The sequence below is a fragment of the Propithecus coquereli genome, unplaced genomic scaffold (assembly GCF_000956105.1).
Source record: "Propithecus coquereli isolate 6110/MARCELLA unplaced genomic scaffold, Pcoq_1.0 Scaffold48, whole genome shotgun sequence".
Taxonomy (NCBI): Eukaryota; Metazoa; Chordata; class Mammalia; order Primates; family Indriidae; genus Propithecus; species Propithecus coquereli.
This window is the reverse complement of record NW_012150618.1, coordinates 596,743-623,514: the sequence shown is the minus strand read 5'-3', so window position 1 is coordinate 623,514 and position 26,772 is coordinate 596,743. Positions and strand designations below refer to the sequence as shown.

The window sequence follows — 26,772 nt, the reverse complement described above, 5'->3', positions numbered from 1 at the left end:
TCTCTTGGATTTCTATGTAGGCAATGATATTGTCTGTAAATGCGAATTTCTTTTTTATCTTTTTTTTACAGTTCTTCTACCCTTTATGTCTTTTTCTTGTCTTATTACTTTGGTTAAGTCTTCGTATGCAATATTGTTTTGATGTTGGCATCCTTATCTTCTTTCCAACATTAACGAGAATATTTTACCATTAAGTATGACATTTGCTAGGATTTAGATATATACTTGTTCCTATTTTGCTAAGATTTTATTGTGAAAATTACGAATATTGAATTTTATTTTTGATAGCCAATTATTTCTTTCTCTTATAATCTCTATGATAGCCTTGAAATTTAAGTCTCTGGTTTTGTGTCTGGAATAAATCTCCAAATAATCAAGAAAAACTGGGTTAGTTGATTTGAACCAGCCCCCTAAAATCCCAAAATGTTTTGTTTTTTTTTTTTTACTGCCAACAAAAGAAGAAATGTCAACTTTTTAAAAATAAAATATCCCTCTCTTGGAATAGAGAAAAGTTACCTAAACTGCAAGTTGAATATTTCTTTAAGAATGAAGAGTGAGAAAATAAACACTGTTCCTCCATATTGAATGTCTGCTTTTAAATTGTTGTTTAGCAGATTAAAATCATCCAAGCTCTCTCCCTTCCTCAAAAGATCAGAGTAAAAATTTCCTTTTTCCTTCAATTCTTTTCTTTATTCAATATACCTGTGTTGAGTCATTACTGTGTATGAAACACTGGGTAAGGTCTAACGGCATAAAGATGAATGACACCATGTACAACAGAAGCAACAAGTCATGTAATCAAGGAAGGATCAGAATGCTTTGAGAATGCTCCAAAATGTGTTAATTTTGTCTGAAGGACTAGAGAAAACTTTTCAGAGCAAATAATATAAGTCTGAAAACAAAACAAATTCTTTGGGCCATGCTTTCTTTTCCCCTTGAAATGTGAGTGAATCACGGCATACCTACAGCAACAAGACAAAGGAAGGTGGAACAGTTTTCTTTTTTAGTGTATTTTTATACCACCAAAATGTCTGACTTATGCATAATGGGAGAAATATTTTTACCCACAGATTTTTTTCAAGTGGACTTTTCCAGGCCAGTGCTAATGTATTAGTGAAATTAACGGAGCATTTTCTGTTCCCACATGCGCATGTGTCTCTGTGGATGCAGTTGACCTAGTTAGAAAGTGGGAGAGGCAAGTGCTGCCTAGAGTCTGCTGTCAGCTGGAAGAGGAGAGACGCATCCCTGAATCTCTCACCGTGTAAAGCAAGAGAATATTCAAGGTCATAATACAGTTCCTGCTGTCAAGTTCACATCAGTGGTCAGGGACTTTTCACACAGAGTATGCTCTGTAAGAGAGAAAAGTGTCTCCTCTAATTGCCCACCCAAACCAGGGACCTGAGCTCAAGTAGGAAATTTCATAATTTTTTTCATAGTTTTACTCAAAAAAAGGAAGAAATATTTAAAATAATTATTCAAGGAAAAGAGAAAATACCCAAATCCTGAAGGCAAGATGACTCTAATCTACTTTTAGCTTTGAGTACAAAACACAATCATGGGTTGTTTCTCCCTGGTGTACACGTGTGGGTGCACGTTAGTCACACGGATGCAATGAGAAGTCTGTAGTCTCCACCCTGTCGGGCGGGCACTTTAGAGGGACGATCCCATTTCTGGTATTTACAGAGTATTCTCAGTGGCTGATGCAGTGTGTTCCAGGCCCTCACCGTCCTCCCACGGTACTTCACTTTTGTAGCTGGTGGTGGTCTTCCTACATCCCCCACATTCTGCTCACCAAACTTCAGCCACAACGGCTTCCTTTGTATACTTCAAACAAGCACACACCAAGCTCATTCTGTCCTGGACTTGCAACCCCATTTCTTCAGGGACATTCTCTTCCAAGGCTTCCTGCACTCAAATATCACCTCCTCAGAGAACTTTCCCTGACTGTCCCACTCTTTCCCCTGCCCCACCTCAGGTGCTGTCACCCTGCCCTCTCGATTTCCTTCATATCATGTAGTACAATGTGATGTTGTCTTTTCCCTCACTTATTAACACTTGTTGCCCATGATCAGAACATAAGTGCACAGGAAAGAGCTTTTGTCCGTCGTCTTTACTCCTATAACCTCACAGCCTTTAACCATGCCTGACATGGAAGTCCTTCAGCAATCGCTTGTTGAAGGGCAAGCAAACAAGGTGGGCAGGACAGCTTCACTGGGATGACAGCCCCTATGGCAAGAGCATGAGAGAAATCCCATTGTTCTCTTCAGTGTTCCCATTTTTTACTGTGTTAATCCCATTTTAGAAAGGGGTTGCAAAGGAAAGTCAACCAGGTAACTCAAACAAGACCTCCCAGGTGGGCAGTACTATGTTGAAGATGCCATGGTACGAGTCTGGCCCTCAGCTTTCTTGAGCCGATCAGGAAACAAATCTCTCAATAGATGTGTTTCTAATAGAGCGAAGGGCAGGGATTCGAGAGCCCTGATTCTAACCACAGCTGTGGCCATTAATTATGATCTGCATGGCCTAATGTAAGCTACCTCCTTTTATGAGCAATATATTCATCACCTGAAAATTAGGGGTTGGAACGGAAGGTGTCTGGGTTCCCTCCCAGCTCTGTTGCTCTTGAGCAATGAATACCAGTCATTCATTTACAGGTGAGGCACACCTGGAGCCTGGGTGGGTCCCTCAAGACACTTCCACCTACCAGCAAGTCTACTCTGGAGATGAAATTAAAGCTTGGAGGGAGCACGATGAGCATAAATTTAGAAGATAAGGAGTTAAATATTGTCAAGGAGTATTTCTTTCTTTTTTTTTTTTTTTTTATTTCAGCAAATTATGGGTGTACAGATGTTTAGGTTACGTGTGTTGCCCTTGGTTCCCCCCCCACCGAAGTCCGTGTTTCAAATATGTCCATCCTTCAGGTAGTGTGCATTGCCCTCCTTGTGTATACAAATACCCCTCCCCTCCTCCCTCTTCCCCCCTCCTCCCACCGCCCTCCCCCTTCCCCAGCATCCAATAGATGTTGTTCTGATATGTGCATTTATGTGTTGATTAGTTAATACCAATTTGATGGTGAGTACAAATGGGTCCCGTTCTGCTGCTCTTGTGGTGCTCCACTTTGGATAATGGGCTTAAGTTTAATCCAGGAAAATGTAAGAGGTGCTAGATCACTGTCATTTCTTATGATTGAGTAATATTCCATTGTGAACATATACCAAATTTTGATAATCCACTCATGGATTGACGGGCACTTGGGTTGTTTCCACATTCTTGCAATAGTGAATTGTGCTGCCATAAACATTCGGGTGCAGATGTCCTTATCGTAGAATGTTTTGTGCTCTTTTGGGTAGATGCCTAATAGTGCTATTGCTGGATCGAATGGTATTTCTATTTTTAGCTCTCTGATGTATCTCCAAATTCTTTTCCACAGAGGCTGCACTAACTTACAGTCCCACCAGCAGTGTAGAAGTGTTCCTGTCTCTCCACATCCTCGCCAACATTTGTTGTTTTGTGTTTTTTTGGTAGAGGCCAATCTCACTGGGGTTAGGTGATACCTCATTGTGGTTTTAATTGCATTTCTCTAATGATTAGAGATGTTGAGCATTTTTTTATATGTCAAGGAGTATTTCTATTAAGCTATGAGAAATAACATGATGGAGTCTGCTCAAAAACTTTTCTGCTCAGAAAGAGGATTTATATTGAAAGACCCAGATGTAATACCTACATGCAGAGCCCTCATCCTCCAGTAACAGAACACACTGGCATAAAAATATTATTTCTTTGGCTATTCTTTTTCTTAGACTTTTTTCTCTTATTTTATCCAATATTCAGGTCACAATTGAATCACACCTATCTTTCTGTAAAAGATAATGATACAAATATCACAACTATATTTTCCAAACTAAAAATAACCTCACAGAGGAGATGTTTTTATAAGAATACTGGGAAGGACGTTTGAAATTGGGACGGTTTTAAAAGATCCTTTCAACATGCAAGATAGACCAGTGGATTTTAAAGTAACTGTGTAGTGCACTGATGTAGTTTCAGACTCCAACAAGTCTTTAACACAGTACCATTTGCTGAGTTTCAGTGTATTGTCAAAGAAGGATGTCCATGAGTATCTGAAAAGACTCTTAAAACACTCTCCCTTTTCAGTGCCATAGCCTATGTACGTCAACCAGAACAACAGATCATAATACATTGGGTGCAGCCGCAGGATAAGAGAATCCATTTAGAGATTAAAGAGTTGGGTTAGGGTTAGGTTTTGTTTTACAAAAATGTAAAACAATCCTCCTCCTCTTCTATGTTCTTGTTTTATAAAACCTAATTGTTTTTCAATAAAAGTTATTTATATTAACATGTATTGGATTTATTAAGTTGATAATTTAATTATTTAGTTTTAACTTCTAATACAGGTAATCTAGATAGATATAATCTACATAAAGAATTTTTAAGAGTGTGAACAGATCCTGACACCAAGAAGTTTAACAACCTCTGTCTGGGAGTGAGGAGCACCATTCGATAAACCCCATCCTCGCTTGGAGTTTATGATGAGCACGGTGGTGTCTCACTGTCAAATGTGAAAGAACAAATGAAGATCCCCAGACTTTGAAGCAGGCTCTAACATGAATGACAGAAGCCAAAATGGTTAAGCAGGGAAAGGGAGCTCAGCAGGAAACAAGGAACATGGAAGAAAAGTACAAAATCATCATCATCCTATTTTTGAAGAGAAGATTTTACACTCATGACGTAAGAACAGAAACACAAGCAAGAAATGTCCAAAAAGCATGTTTTTTAAAAACTTTGAAATAAAAAATCTGATGGTAGAAATGAAAAAATTTAATAAAAGGGATAAAGAAAAAGTTGAAGTCTCCCAAAAAACAGGGCGACCAATGAGAAGATGGAAAACAAGGAAGAATGAGGAAAATGAGAGTATCGGAAGCAGACATCCACAAGGTGACTAAGAGGAGCTATGACAGTGGAGAGGAGAAAAGACGTAATTCAGGAACAAAGATCCTTACGTGTTCTGGTCCAGGATCTCTTGCATGCTTAAAAATGACTAAGGACCCAAAGAGCAGCCATTGCAGTACATCAAGCTCCATAGAGACAGCACCCGGCAAGTAGAGCCCGACGGGCCCTGAGTGACTCTGGGCCTCACTGAGGAAAAATAACTGAACGCGGGCAAAGGAGATCCTGATAATACTAGAGGCAAAATGTCATACTCCGTTTTTGTGCAAACTAGTCAGGAGGAACACAAGAGGAAGCACCCAGATGCTTCCGTCAACTTCTCAGATTTGTAAGAAGTGCTCAGAGAGGTGAAGATCGTGTCTGCTAAAGAGAAAGGAAAATTTGAAGACATGGCAAAGGCTGACAAGGCCTGTTAGGAAAGAGAAAAAAAACCTATGGGGAAACAGAAAGCAAGGTCAAGGATCCCAACGCACCCAAGAGGCCTCCTCCAGCCTTCTCTTATTCTGTTCTGAGTATCGCCCAAAAATACAAGGAGAACGCCCCGGTCCATGCATTGGTGATGTTGCAAAGGAACCGAGAGAGGTGGCGTGACACTGCTGCAGGTGACGAGAAGGCTGTGAAGCTGAAGGAAACTGCAAAAAGGATGTCACTGCACACCGAGCTAAAGGAAAGCCTGAGGCAGCAAAAAAGGGAGTCGTCAAGGCTGAAAAACAGCAAGACAAGGAATAAGAGGAAGATGAAGAGGAGGAGGATGCTGAAGAAGATAATGGCATAAATTGGTTCTAGTGCAGTTTTTTTTCTTCTCTATAAAGCAATTGACCCTCCTGTACACAACTCCTTTTAAAGAAATTGAAATGTAAGGCTGTGTAAGATTTGTTTTTAAACTGTACAGTGTCTTTTTTTTGTGTAATTAACACACCGAACATGTCTTGTGATAGCCCTGTCCTGGTGGCAATTTCAATAGCCGATAACCTTGCCTGGCACAGTGCCAGGGTTGTAAATTGGCTTGGAAACGTAAAGCAGGTTCTTGTTGCTGCACAGCACAAATTAGTTATATGTGGGGATGGTAGTTTCTTCATTATCTTCGGTTGTCTCTGATGTGGCTTATACAAAATAATTGTTCCATTAACTGAATACCATTCTAATTGCAAAAGCAAAAAGTTGCAGCTGTTTTATTGACATTTTGAATGCTTCTAAGTAAATACAATTTAAAAAAATAAAAATTAACCTACATATTTCTAGAAAAATAATTTCACTACTTTTGTCATTACATTTGTTTTGGAATTGTCTTACATTTTTACAGATCTCTTTACTGTCTGACTTGCCAGAAGACAGCTGAATTCTCATATCTGCTTTTACTTTCCATCTGTTGTGATATCACACATCATGTAGCCTCTGGAAAAGTTCACTCTGCTCACGAGAGAAAGTAAAAAATCCAATAATGTCTGAGTATGTTTATGAAACAGTGACATCAAGGACCTCTTGAAGGGGTCTCAGTAACCCCAGGGGTCACTGAACCATACTTGGAAAACCACTGCTCAAGGTCATTTCCCAAATTTTCAGATTGGCTCAGCACATGAAAAAAGACCCATCCCAAAGCCTACCATCACAAAATTTCATAATTCTGTTAACAAAGAGAAAACAGTTTCCAGAATTTAGCAACAACAAAAAAAGTTGCATGGAACCTGGACCAGGGATCTGAATGATACTGGAATCCCAATAGCAGCATTGGAATTTTTAAGACAATAGATAGTTCCCTAAATACTCAGAGAAAATGACTTCCAACCAAGAATTCTATAGCCACAGACATTATCAGCCAAGTGTGAAGGGAGAATATTTTGAAACGGGAAAAAGAAAAGTTGCCTCCTATTACCCTTACTCAGAAAGCTACTAGTGGATGCTGTAATCTCCAAAAGGAGGGAATACGTCAGAAATGGTAGCTAAGAAGCAAGGCATCCAGCACAGGGGATTAGCGAAGGCCATCATCAGGAAGGTGTTGAAGAGAGAACCCAGCAGGCCTGAAGAGCAGCCCGGGTTGGCACAGAGGACAGAGGTCACCAAGAAAGATGTGTATTCAATAGGATGCCTGGTGTTTGAACACAATGAGACAAGATCCTTACTTCTGGCATACAGTTTGAGAATATATTAGTGGTGTTTGCTTTGAAAACAAAGCAAAAAGACAATTTTAACTGCAGGGAAAACACAGTTCTACAGGAAAGGAAAAAAAATTATTGTATACTCCAAAACTTAAATAGGAATAATATTTACATAGTTTTAAAGATGTAAGTTCAGACATCTTAATCAAATTGCATAATAGAACTATTCGAGAAGATGGCAGGAAGGGAAGGTTAAAGAAATTAAGAAGTAAATAATGTGTTGTTATTTTTCAGGTCTAGATATTGTCAGCATGCTTAGAAACATGGATCTGCTTACAGCAGAAACAGCTAAAGAGTCAAAAATGCTTCTGGGCATGCCAGTCAAGAATGACAAACAGAAAGCAAGAAACTTTCTTGTAGGACTATTTAACTTTTTATTAGATATGTAATATATAGATAATTAAAATAAACACTTAACATATTAAAATATATATTAATGCAACTTATATGGAATGCAATTAAGAAATGTGTTAACACTTATACTGAGAATGTCCTTTGACCTGTCAATTATAGAATTACATCCAAGGGTGGGAGATTAGTTAAATTAATTATGGTACATCCACACAATGAAATATTATGCTGTTACTTAAAATAATGATACTGCCATTAAAAAAATATAGATTTACATTTGTTTTTTGTTTGTTTTTGAGACGGTGTCTCACTCTGTTGCCCAGGCTAGAGTGCAGTGGCATCATCATAACTCACTGCAACCTCAAATGCCTGGGCTTAAGTGATCCTCCTGCCTCATCCTCCCAAGTAGCTGGGGCTACAGGTGTGTGCCACCATGCTCAGCTAATTTAATTTTTGTAGAGATGAGGTCTCACTATGTTTCTCAGGCTGGTCTCACGCACCTGGCATCAAGCAATCCTCCCACCTTGGCCTCCCAAAGTACTAGGATTACAGGCATGAGCCACCATGCCCAGCCTAGATTTACATTTGAAGAAATATATTTTCTTCCCTAGCATATCATCCTTTAAAGCACTATCTCTGTTTATAATTTTATATTTGTTAGTGTAATTTTTCATTGAATTATCTGACTTTTCCAATGGATTGAGATCCATAAGACCATATCTTTTTGCTAACTGATATGTTCTTAATACTTTGCACTGTACCTGGTACCTAGGTGCTATTTGACAAATGAATTAGTGTGCATGAGCATTTGTGCAGACAATAACAAACATCTAGAAAACTTACATGTTAGGCAAAGCTTATCTCTGGTGGGAGAGTTACAGGTCCAACCTGTGTATAAATTTCTGCTCCACCTGGAGCAAGTCCCTTATCTTAGCCTTGGATACAATGGCAGTAGGTCCTCATCCAATCATATGATTTCTTGTAAATGCCATAGAAATGTTTAAACTTTTAAGTTATATAAAATATCTTCAACCAGGAAACTACAATCTAATACTTCCTATTATTTTTTTTTATTATTAGTGAACTTCTGCAAGACTTGGAAAACTGTGAAAATGATCCTGTGGCCATAGCAGAATGTTTTGTGTCCAAGGTAAGCAGGGTTCATTAATCTGGGCCAACCAAGACGGATACAGAGTACAGATTATTTTTATTTTAAAGTTAGAATGACTAGTTTGTTCCATATTGGATGAAGGTAGCCACTAATCTCTGTTTTTTTATTTGGTTTTTTCAACAACAAGGAAAAAAATACACTATTACTGGGGAGAAGGAAATGCTGATGTAGTAGCTCTCCTAGAACTTGTATAGTAACTAAATAATGTTACTCTTTCCTAGGAAAAACTAAGCTTGAGAGAGGAAGTCCAGAGTAGAAGAATGGTAGAAAAATGAATACATATAAAATACCACTAAGCTACTAATAAAATTCCAGTAGAATCTAGATGTTTTATATATAATATATGTGGCACTCACCTGGTCTCTATGATTATCTTTTGGGGGATAAAGAGAAGCAGAATTATTATCCTATGTGTTAAAAATTCAGTCCATTTTCCTATAATTTTCTTGAGCCACATTGATGGTTTAGAGAAATGCAAGGAAAGGATTTGACTTTTAAAACTTACACAACAGTGAGCTCACACTCTGGACACAAATAGGAGATGGAGTTTGGAAACATACCAGGAGAGCCTTTCCTGCATTACTTTCTCAACATGCTACCTAGCATATGTGGAATCCTATCTTGTTTAAATTCTCCTAAAAATTCAACAGCTTTTGTTTGGAAAACCTCTAAAAGAAGTTGTTTTGCAGCAAACCTTCATGTGGTTTCTGCAGTTATATTAATAGTTTAAAATGTACAAAGGTTTAAGCAAAGTTCATGATGGTGCTTTGGGACCAACCGAGAATTAGCACCTCATTTAGAGCCCCAGAGTCTAGTGTGACCTGGGAGGTGTCATCTCAGTCTGACCTGGCTTCGGACTGTTCCACAAGGCCATTTCTGACGGCTGCAGCTCCATCTGGGTGGCTGTGAATCCAAACATAACACCCTGGGTTTTATCGGCATGAAGTTCCTTAAAGGCAATCAGTGGGCTTATATATAAAACTCTCCTGACTGTGTATGTTCACATGTAAAATGTTTATGCACACATGCTTACACATACAGTCCTTCTCACAAGTTGCCTGTGTCATAATTGGGCAGAAATTTGCAAAAAGAGAAGGAAAATGAAAGAAGGAGAAATGCGTAAAAAGATACACCGAGCATATCAAAGAAGATATGTTAAAATAACCACAGCACATAAACAACATAAAAGCTTTCGGAAACGTTTGGGCTTTTACTGGTAACTGTAATCACAAGTTGATTAAAGATGTTCCAGCATATGCTTAGCTCTCACTTAATTATTCACATAAAAGTTTGTTTATGTGCCATGTTGCCAGCTCCCAAATCTTATTTCTCATTGTAATATTGCCAAGTTTAATTAGAAGACTGACTTCAGCACTCCACACGTTCACGTGGAAGCAGGAAATTGTGAGAGCGCTCTTGATTCCGGCATAACCGGCTTTTCACTCGGCACCCTGAAATTTAGAAGATGTTACGTTTTCTGAAGCACAACCAGCCGCTCAGTGCTGGGGAGGAATGGAAAATTGCTTTAATTGGGAGGCCGTTAATGAAAGAGGTGAAGCCGGCGGTTGACTTCTGCTTTTATCTGAATCGCTGGGGCTTACCCAGATTCATCTTTGACCTTGCCCGCGTCTGTGGTATGTATGGGTTACAGAAGTCCTTGCTGACAGAAGGAGAATACACTTTTTACCTGATGGCTCCCAGAAGAAGAATAAGGAGTTCTCTTGCTAGACAGAAATTAAAGTTCTCTACCTGGCAGGCTCAGCCTTCTTCCGGTGAACATTTGTCCGCCCTTAGGACTCTGGGAACACCAGGAACAGCTCGCTTTGTTTCGCTGCCTTCACCTCCACCCTCACGTCCATCCCTCATCTTGACTCATCCAGCAGGGCTGACCCTGGGCAACGTTTAGGAGAGAGACGGGATTTGTCTTCAGAGCCTCAACCTCCCCTTAGCTGCCTCCCCCCGCTGCTTGGCCCTCTGCCTGCGGCTGCCTTTCTCCTTTCAGGGCCCAGCAAGTGAGCACGCGTGCACACACCTCACCAACTTATTGAAATTACCCTCCATTAGGATTTGGGATTGCTGAGCTAAAAAAAAAAAAAAGAGGAAAAGAAAAGAAATTACCCTCGAGAAAGTGCTGATATTGGATATTCCATATTATTCGAGTGAATTCAAGTGAAGCTCACCTTGCCCAGGTGCTGCTTTCTTATTAAGCCTTTCCCTTAGTGTCCAATGAAAATGTCTCGGGAATCAAAGAGGGGAGAGAGTGACTGTGTGGCAGAAGAAAGCTAAAGTCATACACGTTGCTTTACTCTGGCTGTCTAGTCAGTAAGTGTCTGCGAGCCCTGTGTGCTCTGTCACTGAGCCCTGACTATATTTTGGCACTTTCATAATTGTCTCATTTCTACATCATTTCTAATTACCATTTGAAAGAGTCGAATAATTAGAAGGAGATATCTATTTTTTGTATAATTTCTATGTTTCTATAACATATTCCCCTAAATACTTCTAAAAAGGATTTGGCATGACATGTTTAATAACTAATAGCATTTAAGGATTTAACTAGGGGCTGTTGATTTTGGGGCGAAACCATTGTTCATAAGGTCCACAGAGCTTCTCAAACCTGCATTTGATTCTATATGAAGGATAAATAGTTGATTTAAATCAAAAATCTCTCATTTAAGATAGGAATAGAGCCATGATGTCAGAAAACGCACAGAAATTCAATTGTGCAGAAAGAAGTTTTGAGGCCTTATTATGGCTGTGTGTGTAGGTCACCTGTGCGATGCAATTTAAACACATTTTCACTGAGGCCATTGTTTTTTGATTTGGCATTTCAGATGACCTTATGGGTCCCAAAATGTAAGCAAAGGCAGCCTGATAGTGTTCAATCCCAGGTTGAATACAGCAGGAGGCAGGAAAGAAGAAGGAAGAAACTCTGAGAAAGTGTGAGCAAACCAGGGAAAGGCTCCAGTCTTGATACTAACTTACTAGAAGACCTTGGGCAAGTGACTTTGCCTTTCTCATCCATGGAGCCAAGGCTGGTGTCAGGAGCCAACAGGTGAACTTCGTGCACAAAGGTGCCCAGGTGGAGCCTGTGGCAATCTAGGTGCTGGCCTGGTCCCCTAGGAGTGGGAATTGCCATGGGAAACTGCAGGCCCAGGACTGGTGGGTCTTATATTTTTCCAGAAATCAAGATATTTATGTCTTTCAACTTTTAAAAGTTGTCAACTAATTTAGATATTTTTTGAAGTACTATACTTGAAATTTGGTACTAGCTTGAAATGTTGGCAAGGCCATGGGGAAACAGGCACCCTCACAACTACACTAATACAAAATGGCATAGGCCCTGTGGAATTTGGCTGTATGTATCTAGCATCTGAATTTAGCCTTTTACCCACCAATCCTACTTTCAGAAATCTATTCCAGATATGCTGAAAAACATTCAATGAGTATGATGCTGTTCCTTATGGTATGTTAATATTTGTTACTGCAAAACACTAGAAACAGCCAAAACATTCCTAAAGCAAAAATCTGGTTGAATAAACCATAGTATATCCACATAATGGAGTACTATGAAACAATGAAAGCAAATAAAGGATATGGCTACATACTACTTGGGGGTAGGAGGAGCAGTGGAAAAAGGGTATATAGCACTGTGGTTCTCAAACTGTGGTCGCTGGACCTGCAGTATCAGCATGACTTGGGAACTTGTTAGAAATACAATTTCTCAGGCTCCCACGTTAGACCTGCTAAATCAGAAAGTTCGATGGCAGCACCCAGCAGTCTGTATTTTAACAAGCCCTCCAGGTAATACACAAGTTTGATACACAAGTTTGAGAATCGCTGGTATAACAGGATTTGTTTCAGGGTAAAGAGGGAATATACCTTTGGGGTTTTTTTTATTTTTATTTTTTTTTTTAACAAAAACCTGTAAAACTAAAAATTGGTTACCAACGGGGGAATAGAAAGATTAGACTAGAATGGAAAAGAATATAGATTAGATTTCCTTTTTTTAATATTTACTTCATTTTTAAATTTTTTTTATTTTTTTAAAGGCAATGGTAGACGTCTTTGAATATGTATTTCTTCGTAGAGTTGACTTCGAAACCATGTTTTCATAATATTTTACATAATCATAAAACAAAACTAAGGTTTAAAAAGCAGTCTCCATAAATTGAAAGCAAAATGAAACTGTATCCAGTTGGTGGCATAACCACACAGAAAGAATTGCAATTGATTTGAAAATATAGTTTGCACAAAATACAGCAAATGCATCTCTGGTTTAGTAATGATAGTATTTATGGTGGTGCTGCTGTTCTGAAATTATCGCCTGTGTTGTAGGATAAAGCAAAGAAGTATATTAGTGTCATTTAGAACTGGAACTGAACCCACTATTGGGTAGAATGAACACTGTTCAGGTGATGGGCACACTAACAGCCCCAACTTAAGCATTATAAGAGGTATTCATGTAATGAAAACATTTGTACCCCCTTAATATTTTGAAATTTAAAAAAAACTGGACTGGTAGGAGAAAGAGACTAGACATAAGAATGTGACTAATTAAAAATGCTGTAGTCTTGAATCTGAATTATAAGTATTAGCATGAACTAAGGATGTATTTTATCCTTTAAAAAACACCATATTCTGGCTGGGCGTGGTGGCTCAAGCCTGTAGTCCCAGCTACTCGGGAGGCTGAGGCAGGAGGATCGCTTGAGCCCAGGAGTTTGAGGTTGCTGTGAGCTAGGCTGACGCCACGGCACTCTAGCCCAGGCAACAAAGCGAGACTCTGTCTCAAAAAAAAAAAAAAAAAAAAAAAAAACCATAATATTCCTAACTCTGTCCACTGAAATGTCCTAGAAATGATTTACCTCATATCAAGAGCATCCCTGTCAGCCATATTGTGGTCTCCAAACACTATTTCCTGCCAAAGGGAATCAGGGCTCCATGAAGCATGGGTGTGGGGTAGGAAACACACAAATAAGGTCTGGAACGTCTTGTCACACCAGAAAACAAGGAAGCTACCGAAGACTGTAGGTCAGGTCATGAATGCTCAAGAAGAGGCTCCTGCTAGCCAGCGATAGGATAATTTGAACATCAGTAAAGATAATTAACTGAAAACGATCAAAACTCATTAAATATGTTTATATTCATGAATTTACAGTGATATTAAAAAACAATTGGTCACATTTGCAGAATGCTGGAGAAACAAGGTATATTTTTTGAAAATTAAAAGAAGGAATTAAGCATTTATCTTGCCTTTCCCATACAAACTGCAGAGTAACCAATAGTTAATATAAGGAAGTTACTTTTTTTGGAAAGCTTCTGACTGTAAATGAAGAAAGAATAATAGAATTAGAAACATCACACTTTTGCAGCCCCTAATGAATTAACTACCAGTGGTGGTTGTCACAAAGAGCTACAAGCAGACATCATATGCTTCCTGTTGGAAGTACAATGCAACCTATGTTGTACTTGTGCCAAATTTTGGAACCTAAATCTGAGCAAGCCTGTCCTGAACCCCAAGGATTAGAGCAGACAGGGCACATTAGAGGAAGCTATAGAAATGTCTCAGTAACATGAGACTGTGCAGGACAAACAATCTCATTTCTCTAGCAACCAACCTGCAAGGGGAAAAAAGATAGGTGAGAATTAAAGATTAAAGGAGACTAAAGAGACTAAACCAGTTGCTGTGTGTGAATTGTATATGTAAATCAAACGAGTAAATTATTTTTAAAAGGAAAGAAAATTAAGAAAAATGAGTAGTAACTGGGAAACCTTCAAGATATTATGGAATTATTTAAGTGTGATAATATATTGCGATGCTTCTTGTTTAGTCCTTATTTTAGAGATACATACTAAAATATTTGCAAGGGGCCAGGTGCAGTGGCTCACACCTGTAATCCTAGCACTCAGGGAGGCTGAGGCAGGAGGATTACTTGAGTCCAGGAGTTTGAGATCACAGTGAACTATGATGATGCCACTACACTAGCCGGAGTGACAGAATGAGACTCTATATCAAAAAAAATAAAAAATAGTAAAAAATAAAGTAATAAAATATCTACAAGTGAGATGATGTCTAGGATCTGCTTCCGAGTGATGGGAAAGCAGGGAGCAGGTGGGATACAGACGATGGTGAGGGGTGGCTGCTGAGGCTGGGCGACAGATGCTTGGGGAGTCATTACACCATCCCCTCTACTGTCTTATGTGCTTGAAAGTTTCTGTAATGAAAAAACGTTTAACCTAATCCCAGTTTAAGGCTTCTCCGTACAGAGTCTCTTTGAATCAGAAAAAAACATTAAAGTTACAAAAAAAAAAAAAAAAAAAAAGGCTGTTGTGGGGTCACATGTGAATCCAGCATGAAGTGGTTCCAAAGGTAAAAGGAAGTGAAAAGTCAAAAAGAGCAGAACGTGGCCCTACCCCAAAATCGTTTGTGGCTCTTTCAAAAGGTAATTTCATTTTAGATTTTGCAAGAACCAATAATTCACTGGCTCAAATTAGTTTTTCCGACTGACTGTCTTAAAATCAAAAGTTTAAAAGCCTAGCTTTGGCCACTTCCCCTACTTTTTTTTTTTTTTTTTTGAGACAGAGTCTCACTGTGTTGCCTGGGCTAGAGTGCCGTGGCGTCAGCCTAGCTCACAGCAACCTCAAACTCCTGGGCTCAAGCGATCCTCCTGCCTCAGCCTCCCGAGTAGCTGGGACTACAGGCATGCGCCACCATGCCCGGCTAATTTTTTCTGTATATTTTTAGTTGTCCAATTTCTTTCTATTTTTAGTAGAGACAGGGTCTCGCTCTTGCTCAGGCTGGTCTCGAACTCCTGAGCTCAAACAATCCGCCCGCCTCGGCCTCCCAGAGAGCTAGGATTACAGGCGTGAGCCACCATGCCCGGCCTACTTCCCCTACTTTTATTTACCTCTTTCCCTTGGCTGTGTGAAGACAAATTGTGAAAAACGGAAACCCACCAAAAAGGTGACTGGGTATCTCTAATGAAAAACTAAGTGTTTTCCAGTTTATCCCTCCAGATTACATAACCCAGTGGGGTCTCTGCATCTTTCATCCTCTTAGAACTTTTTTACAATTCTGTAAATTTTAGATAACTGGTAGCAACGTGAATGATTCTTGACCACAGACATGCAAATGAATTCTGATCCACAGAGGGACAGTTGATTTCTTTATGTGCCCATCCCCATGGAAGAAACCAGTTTTGTATCTATTTGAAAATTCATTTCAGCATTTGTCATTGACCTACCTGAGTATGATACTTTCATTTCTCCTTTGATCCAGTTGTGATGTCTTATTGCCCTCCTCATTAATAGGTTAAATAAGATCTTTGACAGTGTTCGTTTTGTATTTGCGTGGAAGTTATGATTCCACCTTTTCCAAAAATTATCCTCTGGTAAGCAATTAACATTTCCTAATATCTGATAATATGACTAGGCAGCTGAAAGATGAAGATAGCCATGAAAGTAAAGAGAAATTTTAGGGAATGGGGAGTAAATCATAGCAAAAGGCGAGACCCCCACGCTTGTTAGTTGAACATGTATTGCATTTGCAGCACTGCTTCCGTGCTAGATGTGGGGAGAGGAGTAACCTTAGATCCTGCTCTCAAATAACTTTCAATTTAGTAGGAGAGTGGGGATTCAGCAGTTCAACAAACATCATGTGCCAGACGAACACAGTATGTGGCCCCTAACCCAAAAGAACCCACAGCTTAATGTGGAAGACATAAAATGATACTATCATTTGTTAAATGCTACGGGAAAGGTAAATACTGGGTGTTGTGGAACCCAGAGTAGGAGCAGTTGGCTCAGCCTAGGAAGGCTCGTTGGAAGAAATAAAGCCTAAAACTCAATCTCAAGGGAGGTTTAGTGTCTAGCCCATGGAAAGTGAGGGAAAGACAGTGGGCAGAGAAAACTCGTGTATGCAAGGACTCGAGAAATTATAGTGGCAGCTTTCTCATGCCTGGCACATACTTCCAACGTGTTCTTACCACGTGATATTCAAATCATCTTCTCTTTCTGTCCTATGCCACATATCTTCCAGAGGACTTGTGAGCACTTTGGGGCAGAAACTTTATTCTCATCCCTTTCCTATTTGTCTTCAGATTCATTGTAACACAGCTGATGCCTAATAAATGTACGTTGGACTCAAATGGGTTCAAGTGTGTGTGGATTCTAGGTACGGGACGAGGTATTAATAGAAAAATGGGCACAGATGATGCCAGCGGGGCTCAGGAGACAGGCCAGTGTGATTAGAAAAACAAATGTAAGGGCCTGAATGCTATTTCTTTTAAATGAATGTTGATGTCTGTGCTTTCTTCGCCTGTAAAAATCTCTTTTGTTTCTTCACAGAGTGAAGAGTTCCACGTTTATACCCAGTATTGCACTAACTATCCCAGGTAACTTGTGTTCCCTCTCACATCGTCTCGAGTCAGTCGGTCCCGTGTCTGCGGGTTGGGCGTTGTATGCCTGGCCCTGTGCCGAATTCTATGGGAAGAATGCAAAACATGCTGAGAACAGATTACAGGGGCACCCAGACCTCGATCTGGGCTTTGAGGCTCCCAGCAGAGGTAGTGTAGGGAAAAATTCTGGAAGACTTTGTAAGAGACTAAAAAGATCGCTAAGTATCTCCAAAGAAAAACCAAGTGAGCCAGCTGCATCAGGCTGTAAGCCTGGTCTGTGAAGCCTTTTCTATGTGTGCCATGTTTTTAAGAATTTGGGAAATACTGCTAGTGAGCTTATATAGTCTAGCCAGGGAGAAAATATGTTTTATGTTTGCTGTATAAATTTTATGAACTATGTAAGTTTTGTGGAGTTCGGAGAAAGGACACAGGAGGATTTTAGTCTCCTCCTCTTAATGTTGGTCAGGATATTGTGCCATGATGATTTATTTGGTTGGTGGCCAACCATGCGTCTCCCAGGTTTCCCTAAAAAAAAAAAAAAGCAAATAACAAAAAACCCACATGCATATTAGAGCATTTATCAGAGATCCTTACCTGTAGACTCGCCATCATTTACAGTTTCACTTAAGCAATTTTCCCTCCTAAAGTATTTGTTTCCACCTCAATGATGAAGCTACCAGGAAATTGTAGGAGGCCCCAACTAAATCCCATGGCTCTTAAACCAAAAACCAGCTTGCACCACACCCTAATCAGAGAAATCACAGAATCAGCCCTCAATTTCTCCACAAAACTTCCTGAAGAAAGGAAAAAACATTCAGACTCTGAAGAACCCACAAAGTTCTAGACTGATTATCAGAATCTAAAATGACGGCCTCGTGTAGGAGATTATGTCTCTGTAAATTTCATTATAAACATACCGTTTGAAGAAATAACTTCTCTATATAAGCTTCCAAAGTTTCAAATTCAGAAGATTTTCTGACTTACTAAGAAAGACGAGTACAAAACAAAGGCAGTCTTTTTATACGCTAGGCTGCTTCCAAGTCAAGGGAAGGCAAAATCATTTGTGCAAGAATATTTTGAAGAGCCTGTCATTCACGGAGCACTGTTGCAAGGTCAGTCTATATTGGCAGGAAACAGGAACAAAGATCTCTTGCCTTCAAGCAGTTCATATTCTTTTGAGGGTCAGAACTCGACTAAGTGCAATGGTGGACTAGCGTGTTAGATGAATATGAATCAATATAGGACACAGTCAGTAATGTGCAATATAATAGAAGCTAAAGATACCCAAGGTAGGAAGTAATCAGTCCCAGTAAGGATAGCTAAGGATAATTTTCTGGAGGAAGTGAGGAGTTTGTTTTGTTTTGAGTCTGACTTTGAAGAAACATGTTAGCAGAGAAGTACTCGAAAGGTGTTCTCAGTGAAGAAGGCATGTCCGGTTCTTGCCCAGTTGTGTGCTTTTCAGATTCATAGGGAAATACTTTCTCTTGCCCCCTCGTCTGCAATCAGTTTGCCGTCTGAGGCCCGACAATCCTTTTTTCCCCTGTCTTAACAAGCCATGAGTGCCAGGTGTTAGGGCCCATCTGACAATGTTTCTTCCCCCTTTGGATCCAGGCTGGTGATATTAAATGTCAGCACACCTTGACAGATGTCCACTTTCTTCATACCAGTCACACCCCAGTGACTTTGCTGTGAAGAGACATGAGCCCCCACCTCCCTGCTTCCCCCAGGGAGGGGCACAAACCTGGTCAGGTCATTGTCCTCAGATGCCTGCCCACGCCCCAGACTTCTGGGAACTGGGAGCTGAGCATGCTCCCAGTTTGTGGCAGGTCCTTATCTTGAGCAAGAGCTCAAGCCTTCAGGTGGCCAAAGGGCTACACAGTGACTGATTCTGATTCTAAAGAACCTTAGAAAAGTTCCCAGGTTACGTGATGTAGCCGAGTTTTGAAATCTCAACTCAAGGAGGAAGCAAATCAGTTTGAACAGATATTTCTCAAGCAGATGGGCCTAAAAGGGATTCCAATGGCTTAAGTGTGAGACTCCCATTTACCTTCCTTTCATGGAACCTTATTTTGTTCTTTGGCTCTATATGATTTTTTTCAGTTAATCCTGGAAATATATTACTCACTTGGGTAGAAAGGAGCTGAAATTATTTCTACCTGCTTCCTTTTACATTATGAAGCCATAAGATTTTAATTTACGTGTGTGTGTGTGTGTGTGACTGCACTAGCCTGTTAGCTTGCTTTGTGTATAAGACACAAATGTTGTTTCAACAATTCCTTTAAGATGTTTTGGGGCTAAACGCATTCCCTGTGGGGGAGCTGGGTGGAGAAGGAATTCTCACCCATGTTTCCAGTACCCTGCACTGAGGCACACTCCATAGGAGTAAGGCTGTCTAGCCTTTCCAGAAGCTGTATTCAGAGTAAGGAGAACCACTTGGAGGTGGAAAGGGAGATCTGTTCAAGAATCCTCAACGGGGAGTTAACCGTGGGAAGAGGTCTCTAAGGAGGGCCACCACATAAGGTCACGCAGTCTGTGCATCATATAAAGTGACCGGCAGAGGGAGTAACAAATGCCCTGGCAGGGGGCTCAACCTGCTGGCAAGAAGAAACTCCTTTTTCTTAGTACAAAGGTGCCTACTCCTTATAATCTAACCCGTGCAAACTGAATACAGACGTGCAATGTGAGCACTGCACAGTAGGGGCTAAAATCCCACTCAAATACCTGGGCAGCCATGGCACTACTCTCTCTGGGCCCAGGGCCTTTTTCTAACTCCCCCTCCCAGAGGGATGCTTTATCTAATCTGCCCAAAGGCGTGCTAGTCTGGCTATAGCTCTGTGGCCACCCTACCCGTTTTAGGGCATTTACACTTAACAACTGGCATTTAAAACTTGAATACCTGTGTAAAAAAGCATTATGATTTAGATAAGAACATTTACTCTTCTTGCAGATCAGTGGCTGTGCTCACAGAGTGCATGAGGAACAAGATACTGGCCAAATTCTTCAGGGAACGTCAGGAAACTCTGAAACGCTCATTGCCTCTGGGGTCCTATCTCTTGAAACCAGTTCAGCGGATTCTCAAATATCATCTCCTTCTGCATGTAAGTTTCTGCCTGCACTTGAGCACTTGCCAGGCGATGGGGATTTTGTGTGTATATATTAAGTTTGGGGGAAAATACCAGAAAAGGCTATGGACATATGGAAACATTTTCCACACTCATATTTTACAAGTGACTAATCTGCTTTGAGAAATTAGAGATATTTGTATTCTAGGCCTGTAGCCCCATTGACAACAGCCAAGTAGAGAGATTAATTTTAGCTCCGATTCTGGTCGGGTTTAGGAGTGCCTCGCACTGGGCAGTGACAGTTTCAGGCAGGGAGCTATCGTCTAAATGAAAAATAGACTGTTTAATGTTTTGTTTTATTTCCATGAGGCCCGGTTCAGTAAGCAGCTGGGAGGGAGGGGAGGCTATTTGTCATAGATTGGCTTTTGTACCAGAGCAAAGAGAAAGGGGCTGAAAGGGCGAGGACAGATGAGCAGTGTGGTGAGTGATCTCCCAGCCGGGCTCAGCCTCACCCCAGGATATCTTTATATTCTTTTCCACTCCTCACAAGATTCAAGGAGGCTTTGGAAACAAACATAGTCGAAGCTCTCAAATTCTCACTTCTTATCCTCTAAGGAAGTTGACACAAATGGAAAAAGGTTTTATTGAGGTGATCTTCATTCTGTAAGGAGGACTTGCTCACCTTTCGACAGCAGAGAGACAGTGTAGCAGGGTGATTCGGAACAGGGCCCGGGGGCAGGACTGCCCGGGTCCAAATCCTATAAATTGCCCACATTCACTGTGGCTTATAAGCACTCCATAAAAATAAGCTGTTGTTTTTATTGTATTATTTTTATATTACATTAAAAGTCCCTTTTTTAAAGGGATTCGAATCCCGAGCACCTGTCTGTCAACATGTCTGTAGTTCACAGGTATCTCTTCTTAAATGATTCCAGGTTTCCAACTTGCATCATCATTTCAGATTTGCTCAGTTCACACACGTTTAAAATTTTAAGAATTTTGACAGTCCAGCTTTACCAGAAATTCCTTAGCTTTGTCTCTTTGTCTGGGTGGCTCATCTTTGGGGATTCTTATATCCCATGAAGCCTCATCAGAGACATTACTTTAATTTTTAAATTGATCCTAATGTCCTCTTAGTGTTAGTGGGATTGATTAGCTGCATCCAAATAATTCTTAAATAAATAATATCTGTCCCAAGACACATCTCTGCTGAACCCTGTTAATATGACATCTAACCTTAGCGTGTCCCAGTAATCCCTAACGTGGTCTTCTAGAAAGGAGAGGGCCACCAATCAAAAGTCTGCGATCTCAGTGAAGCATGCGACACAAGTCAAGATCTTTACAAAAAGTTAATTAATAGGAAAAACAGCCCTTACCCTCTATGTTAAGAGCTGGCAATGAAGAAAAAAGAGAAGAAAAGTATTTGGATTAATCCAAAACTAACTTGTAGTTGCCTTTGAAGTCTTTTTTGCTCTTATAGTTGATTAGAGTGTTCCCTCTGTCATTCACATCATTTCGCAGTTGCATAGCGATGCGTGAAAATCCCCCCAGGAATATCCTCTGTACTTCTCAGTCTGTACTTCTCAGTCTGTTTGATGAACAGAATTGCCTGTCAGGCTAAATCAAGGAATTATTATTTCTTAAAATTTGCCATTGATCTTGAACTTACCTGGGAGTCATTAGTTTCGTTAGTATGGTTTCATAGGGCCTTTTCAACAGCTGAGTCTGAATATGGAAAGTAAATGTAACTTCCTTACCCATTTCTAACTAGATGAAAAACCTGAGTACTCAGTAAAAGTAAACAAAGATTTACAAAGTGTTACTATAGTAATAGAATGTTGCCCAGGCTGGTCTTGAACTCCTGGGCTCAAGTGATCCTCCCACCTCAGCCTCCCAAGTAGCTGGGACGACAGGTGTGCACCATCACTGCCAGGGGCTTGCTGTGTTGCCCAGGCTGGTCTTGAACTCCTTGCCTCAAGTGATCCTCCCGCCTCAACCTCCCTAGCTCATGACTGCTAGGATTACGGGCATGAGCCATGGTGCCTGACTCTGTTGTTGTTTTTAAGAAGATGTAGCTTCAATTTAATAAACATTTATTGACCACAGAGCTCTCTGCCAGGCATTGTGGAGATGATAAAGAAACAAAGGAACTATGTACAATAGTCTCTAGCTTTAGGCTCTTCGAGGAGTCTAGGGACAGGTATTTTATGTGCTCCAAAGAATTAGAACAAAGATTGTGTCCCTTTCTCATGTCCCTGGGATCATGGACCTCCAGTGCTAAGATGAGTGCTAATGTAACATACTTCCAACCATCAGAGAGTGGAATACTTGAACCATGCGATGTCTTTCAACACTGAAGGCTTGTCTTTAGTGAACTTCATTTGGGCTTTAAAACCTTAACCACATGAATATGCACTTGCTATAGAAATTTTTTTAAAGATAATGTCCACTATATTTTTGAAGCTGTTATATATTAAGGTCCTGTGTGAGACATTTGTTTCCTCTGGGAGAAAAATAATAAAGTATGTTTTTTATCTTGTAAGAGCGAGAACTACATTGCTAAGAACCATGTTACACTGGCCACCAAGAAGCTCAGAACTCCATAGCTATAAGATCAACTCTTGTATCTATTATAATAACTATAATATCTCTGTAAGACTTAATGACCATGTACATCTTTTATCCTCTTTGTCCTGGAATTGTATTCTACTTTTGTTTTTATTATTCCTGTTTTTATTCCTATCTTACCATTATTTTTCAGGTATTTCTGGCCTCAAAAGCTTAAGGAATGATGGTAGTGTGTAAATAAAATAAAGTAAAATATAAGGAACTAATCATAGAGGTGCCATTTGTTTCATTGGCTATATGAGAAAAAATGGAAATTAACTAGTTTTTTTTTTTTTTTTTAAAGGAAATAGAAAATCACCTTGATAAGGACACAGAAGGCTATGACGTGGTGCTTGATGCTATAGACACGATGCAGCGAGTAGCCTGGCACATCAATGACATGAAGCGGAAACACGAGCACGCAGTTCGGTTACAGGTGGGCCTACCAGGCGTCGGTGCCCAGCAGTGTTGTTGGTACACTGAGCTGTTATCCTTTTCTAAATCAAATAGTAAAGCGGCTCAAGTATTGCACTTCATTCGTGGTCTTCAGTACAGTTCTGTCTAAAGAAAGGTCAGGACACCGGTAATACTGATGATTGTTTAGTACAGCTATTTAGTAGAAAGTTACATTGTAACTTTTAAGCTATAGTTTGCTCATAGTCCCTTTGATGACCCAAGTTAAAAATTTGAGTCTCCCAAGACCTTTTATTAATTATAAATTAGTAATTCTTGTTGAAAGAAACTGTCTCTAAGACATTTGAAGGCTTTTTAAGCCTTTATTCCTCTCTTGCTAGCTCCAGTGAAATCACAAGAGGGTATAGATGTGACCATAGGCAAGGGACTCAGAGGAAGGGCAGTGAAGGCTGGAACCAGCTCCTTTGCAGTTTCAGTGGGACATGACTTCACATCATTTTAGTTTCCTCATTTTTTAAATAAGACAGAGAAGAAGTTTGCTAAGGTCCTATCCAGCACCAAAATTTTGAGCCCTAAATCCTTGGAGACTATTTTTTTTTTTTTTTTTTTAAGATAGAGTCTCTCTCTCTCTCTCATCCAGGCTAGAGTAATGTGGCATCATCATAGCTCACTGCAACCTCCAATTCCTGGGCTGAAGTGATCCTCCTGTCTCAGCCTCCCAAGTAGCTGGGACTACAGGTGCCACCACACCTGGCTAATTTTTCTATTTTTAGTAGAGATGGAGTCTTGCTCTTGCTCAGGCTGGTCTCAAACTCCTGAGCTCAAGCAATCCTCCCACCTCAGGCTCCCAGAGTGCTTGGGAACTTTTGATAGATTCTGGGCCAGTGATCATGTCCCAGGCACCTCAAAAGATAATGTACTATTATGTATACTAGTATAGATTACTATACTAGTATATCTCAAAAGATATACTATTAAAAACAACAAAATGCATGGGCCCAGAGGTCAGCTCCAGGTTCCTGGGTATCCCTAGAGTGAGACAGAAAGGCCCACAGTGACTGCATGCTATGCAGAGCGGCCAAGCCTATCTCTGGAAAAAAAGATACGTTATTTGGCTCATAAGTCAGAACAAATACTAGGTTTCGGGTATGGACAGCCATAGCGTGATGTGATACCACTGACTATCAAAAATTGGAGCAAGATGACATTCTAATCTTCCAGACCACTTTTATTTTTTGCAGCAGTAACAGAAAGTTTAACGCTTTATCATTCGAGTGTTTTGCAAACATAATGTTGACATCTATTGCATACAGTCATCCCCTCTTATCTGCAGTTTCACTTTCTACAGTTTCAGTCACCTGTGGTCAACCAAAGTCCAAAAATATTAAATGGAAAATTCTAGAAATAAACAGTTCATAAGTTTTAAATTGCACACCATTCTGAATATTGTGATGAAATCTCATGCTGTCCTTCTCCTTCCCACCTGCTACATGAACCAGTGTATCCATGCTGTCTACAGCTGTCAATTTAGTAGCCAGCTCGGTTTTTATTTGTTTGCTGTCTCCCCACCCCACCAGCTTAGTTCTTAGATCAACTGTTGAGGGATCACAGCACTTGTGTTTAAGTCAACCACATTTTAATTAATAATGGCCCCATAATGCGAGAGAAGTGATGCTGGCATATTGTTGTAATTGTTCTATTTTATTAGTTATTGTTATTAATCTCTTACTGTACCTAATTATAAATTTAATTTTATCATAGGTATGTATGTATAGGAAAAGGCATAGTATAGATAGGGTTTGGTGCTATCCGTGGTTTTAAGCATCCACCGGGGGGTCTTGGAATGTATCCCCTGCAGATAAGGGGTGGGGTGGGGGCGACTACTACATTTGGAAATGGCTAAATGGCTGGTTTTTCATATGAATCTGCTTGGCATTCTGAAGTCACTGTTAAATCAGACCAAGGCTCAAACTTATCTCCGTTTCTACCCATTTCTATTTTAAACCAGTGAAGTTTCTGATTATCTTGTAGGCTCTTGAATTAAATGGTGCTTGTGAATATTTCCACTTTTGAAAATAATTTTAAAAAAAGACTTCCTTTAAAAATGCCAATTTTTTTTTGCCATGACGGGGTCTCACTATGTTGCCCAGGCTGGCCTCAGACTCCTGGGCTCAAGCAAATCTCAGCTGCCCAAGTAGCTGGAACTTATAAGCATGTGCCACCGTACCTAGCAAAAAATGCTGATATCGATGTATGGTAAATCCCAAAGAAATGTCAGTCATGTTATCAATCTATATTTATCAAGTTCCATTAAAACACTAAAACATAAGTTAGGGGCAGAGAAAGGTTCATTTCCTTTCCCCAAATAAGTGAATTTAAAATCAGGAAGATTCTGAGAAAGTGTCTCTTGGGTAATTTTACACAGGCTGTAGTTTTGAGCTACTTATATGTGATACGGACCTCAGTATCTGGAAGAAAGTTTTCAAGTCAACAGCTCTGAAGGTTTTAACCAGAGAAGAGGGGGTGAGAAAGTCAAGAGAAGGAAACCTGTCCGAGAATGTCCCATACCGGTTGGGGAGGGGGGCCGACCTAGCTTCTGAAAGATTTAACTGCTGCTGCCAGCCACAGCACAGGGATTATTAGATAATAGAAATAAGTAGTTGGCAACTTATCAACTAGCAACTTGATTCATTTCTGTTAACCCTTAAACACAGATTTATGTCGTAGACCGATAGATACCACCTAGGCCATTAGACCCTGTTGTGGACCACCAGTCACCGTCCGTGGGTCTCGACAGATGGGCCACCAGGTCCTGGCGCCTTGCTTTCCGTGCCCTGTTGAGTCCCACGGCCCGTTCCCTTTCTCAGGAGATACAGAGTTTGCTCACTAACTGGAAGGGGCCTGACCTGACCAGCTACGGGGAACTGGTGCTCGAGGGAACCTTCCGCATCCAGCGAGCCAAGAACGAGCGGACGCTCTTCCTGTTTGACAAGCTGCTGCTCATCACGAAGAAGAGAGACGACACGTTTACGTACAAAGCCCACATCCTGGTAGGTCTGAACGCCGCCGGTGGCAGGCGAGGACTCGGGCCGGTTCCGTCCTCACCCTCTGCTCTCTCTGCCCCAGTGCGGCAACCTCATGCTGGTGGAGGTGATACCGAAGGAGCCGCTCAGCTTCAGCGTCTTCCACTACAAGAACCCCAAGCTGCAGCACACGGTGCAGGTAACGGCAGCCCCGGCCTCCTGCCCAGGCCTCCCTGGCGAGGCGAGAGCGCCGCGTGCCGGGAGGCCTCTGCAGAGCTTTGCGGCCGCATGGCGCGTTCCCCCGGCCTGCTGGAGGGCGCGCGCGGCGGGGGCGTGAGCCGTCTGACCGCGGCTCTGTCTTGGCAGGCCAAGTCCCAGCAGGACAAGCGCCTCTGGGTCCTGCACCTGAAGAGGCTGATCCTGGAGAACCACGCGGCGAAGATCCCGGCCAAGGTAAGACGCCGGCGTGGGTGAGTGGAATTGCAGTCGAGCTAAACGTTTGACCTCAGAATAAAGAAAAATTGAGGGCGGCCGGGCGCGGTGGCTCACGCCTGTAATCCTAGCTCTCTGGGAGGCCGAGGCGGGCGGATTGTTTGAGCTCAGGAGTTCAAGACCAGCCTGGGC

General features: G+C 40.8%; 1 protein-coding gene across 1 annotated transcript in view; it reads left to right on the top strand.

Annotated features, from left to right (window-relative positions):
* PLEKHG1 (pleckstrin homology domain containing, family G (with RhoGef domain) member 1) overlaps positions 1-26,772 on the top strand; it is a 155,046-nt gene that overhangs the window by 103,521 nt on the left and 24,753 nt on the right. The window contains exons 4-10 of the mRNA XM_012655571.1: positions 8,556-8,625; positions 16,993-17,039; positions 19,990-20,140; positions 23,016-23,147; positions 25,993-26,175; positions 26,252-26,347; positions 26,515-26,601. Coding sequence (XP_012511025.1) covers positions 8,556-8,625; positions 16,993-17,039; positions 19,990-20,140; positions 23,016-23,147; positions 25,993-26,175; positions 26,252-26,347; positions 26,515-26,601 — 766 coding nt within the window. The remainder of the gene's footprint in view (positions 1-8,555; positions 8,626-16,992; positions 17,040-19,989; positions 20,141-23,015; positions 23,148-25,992; positions 26,176-26,251; positions 26,348-26,514; positions 26,602-26,772) is intronic.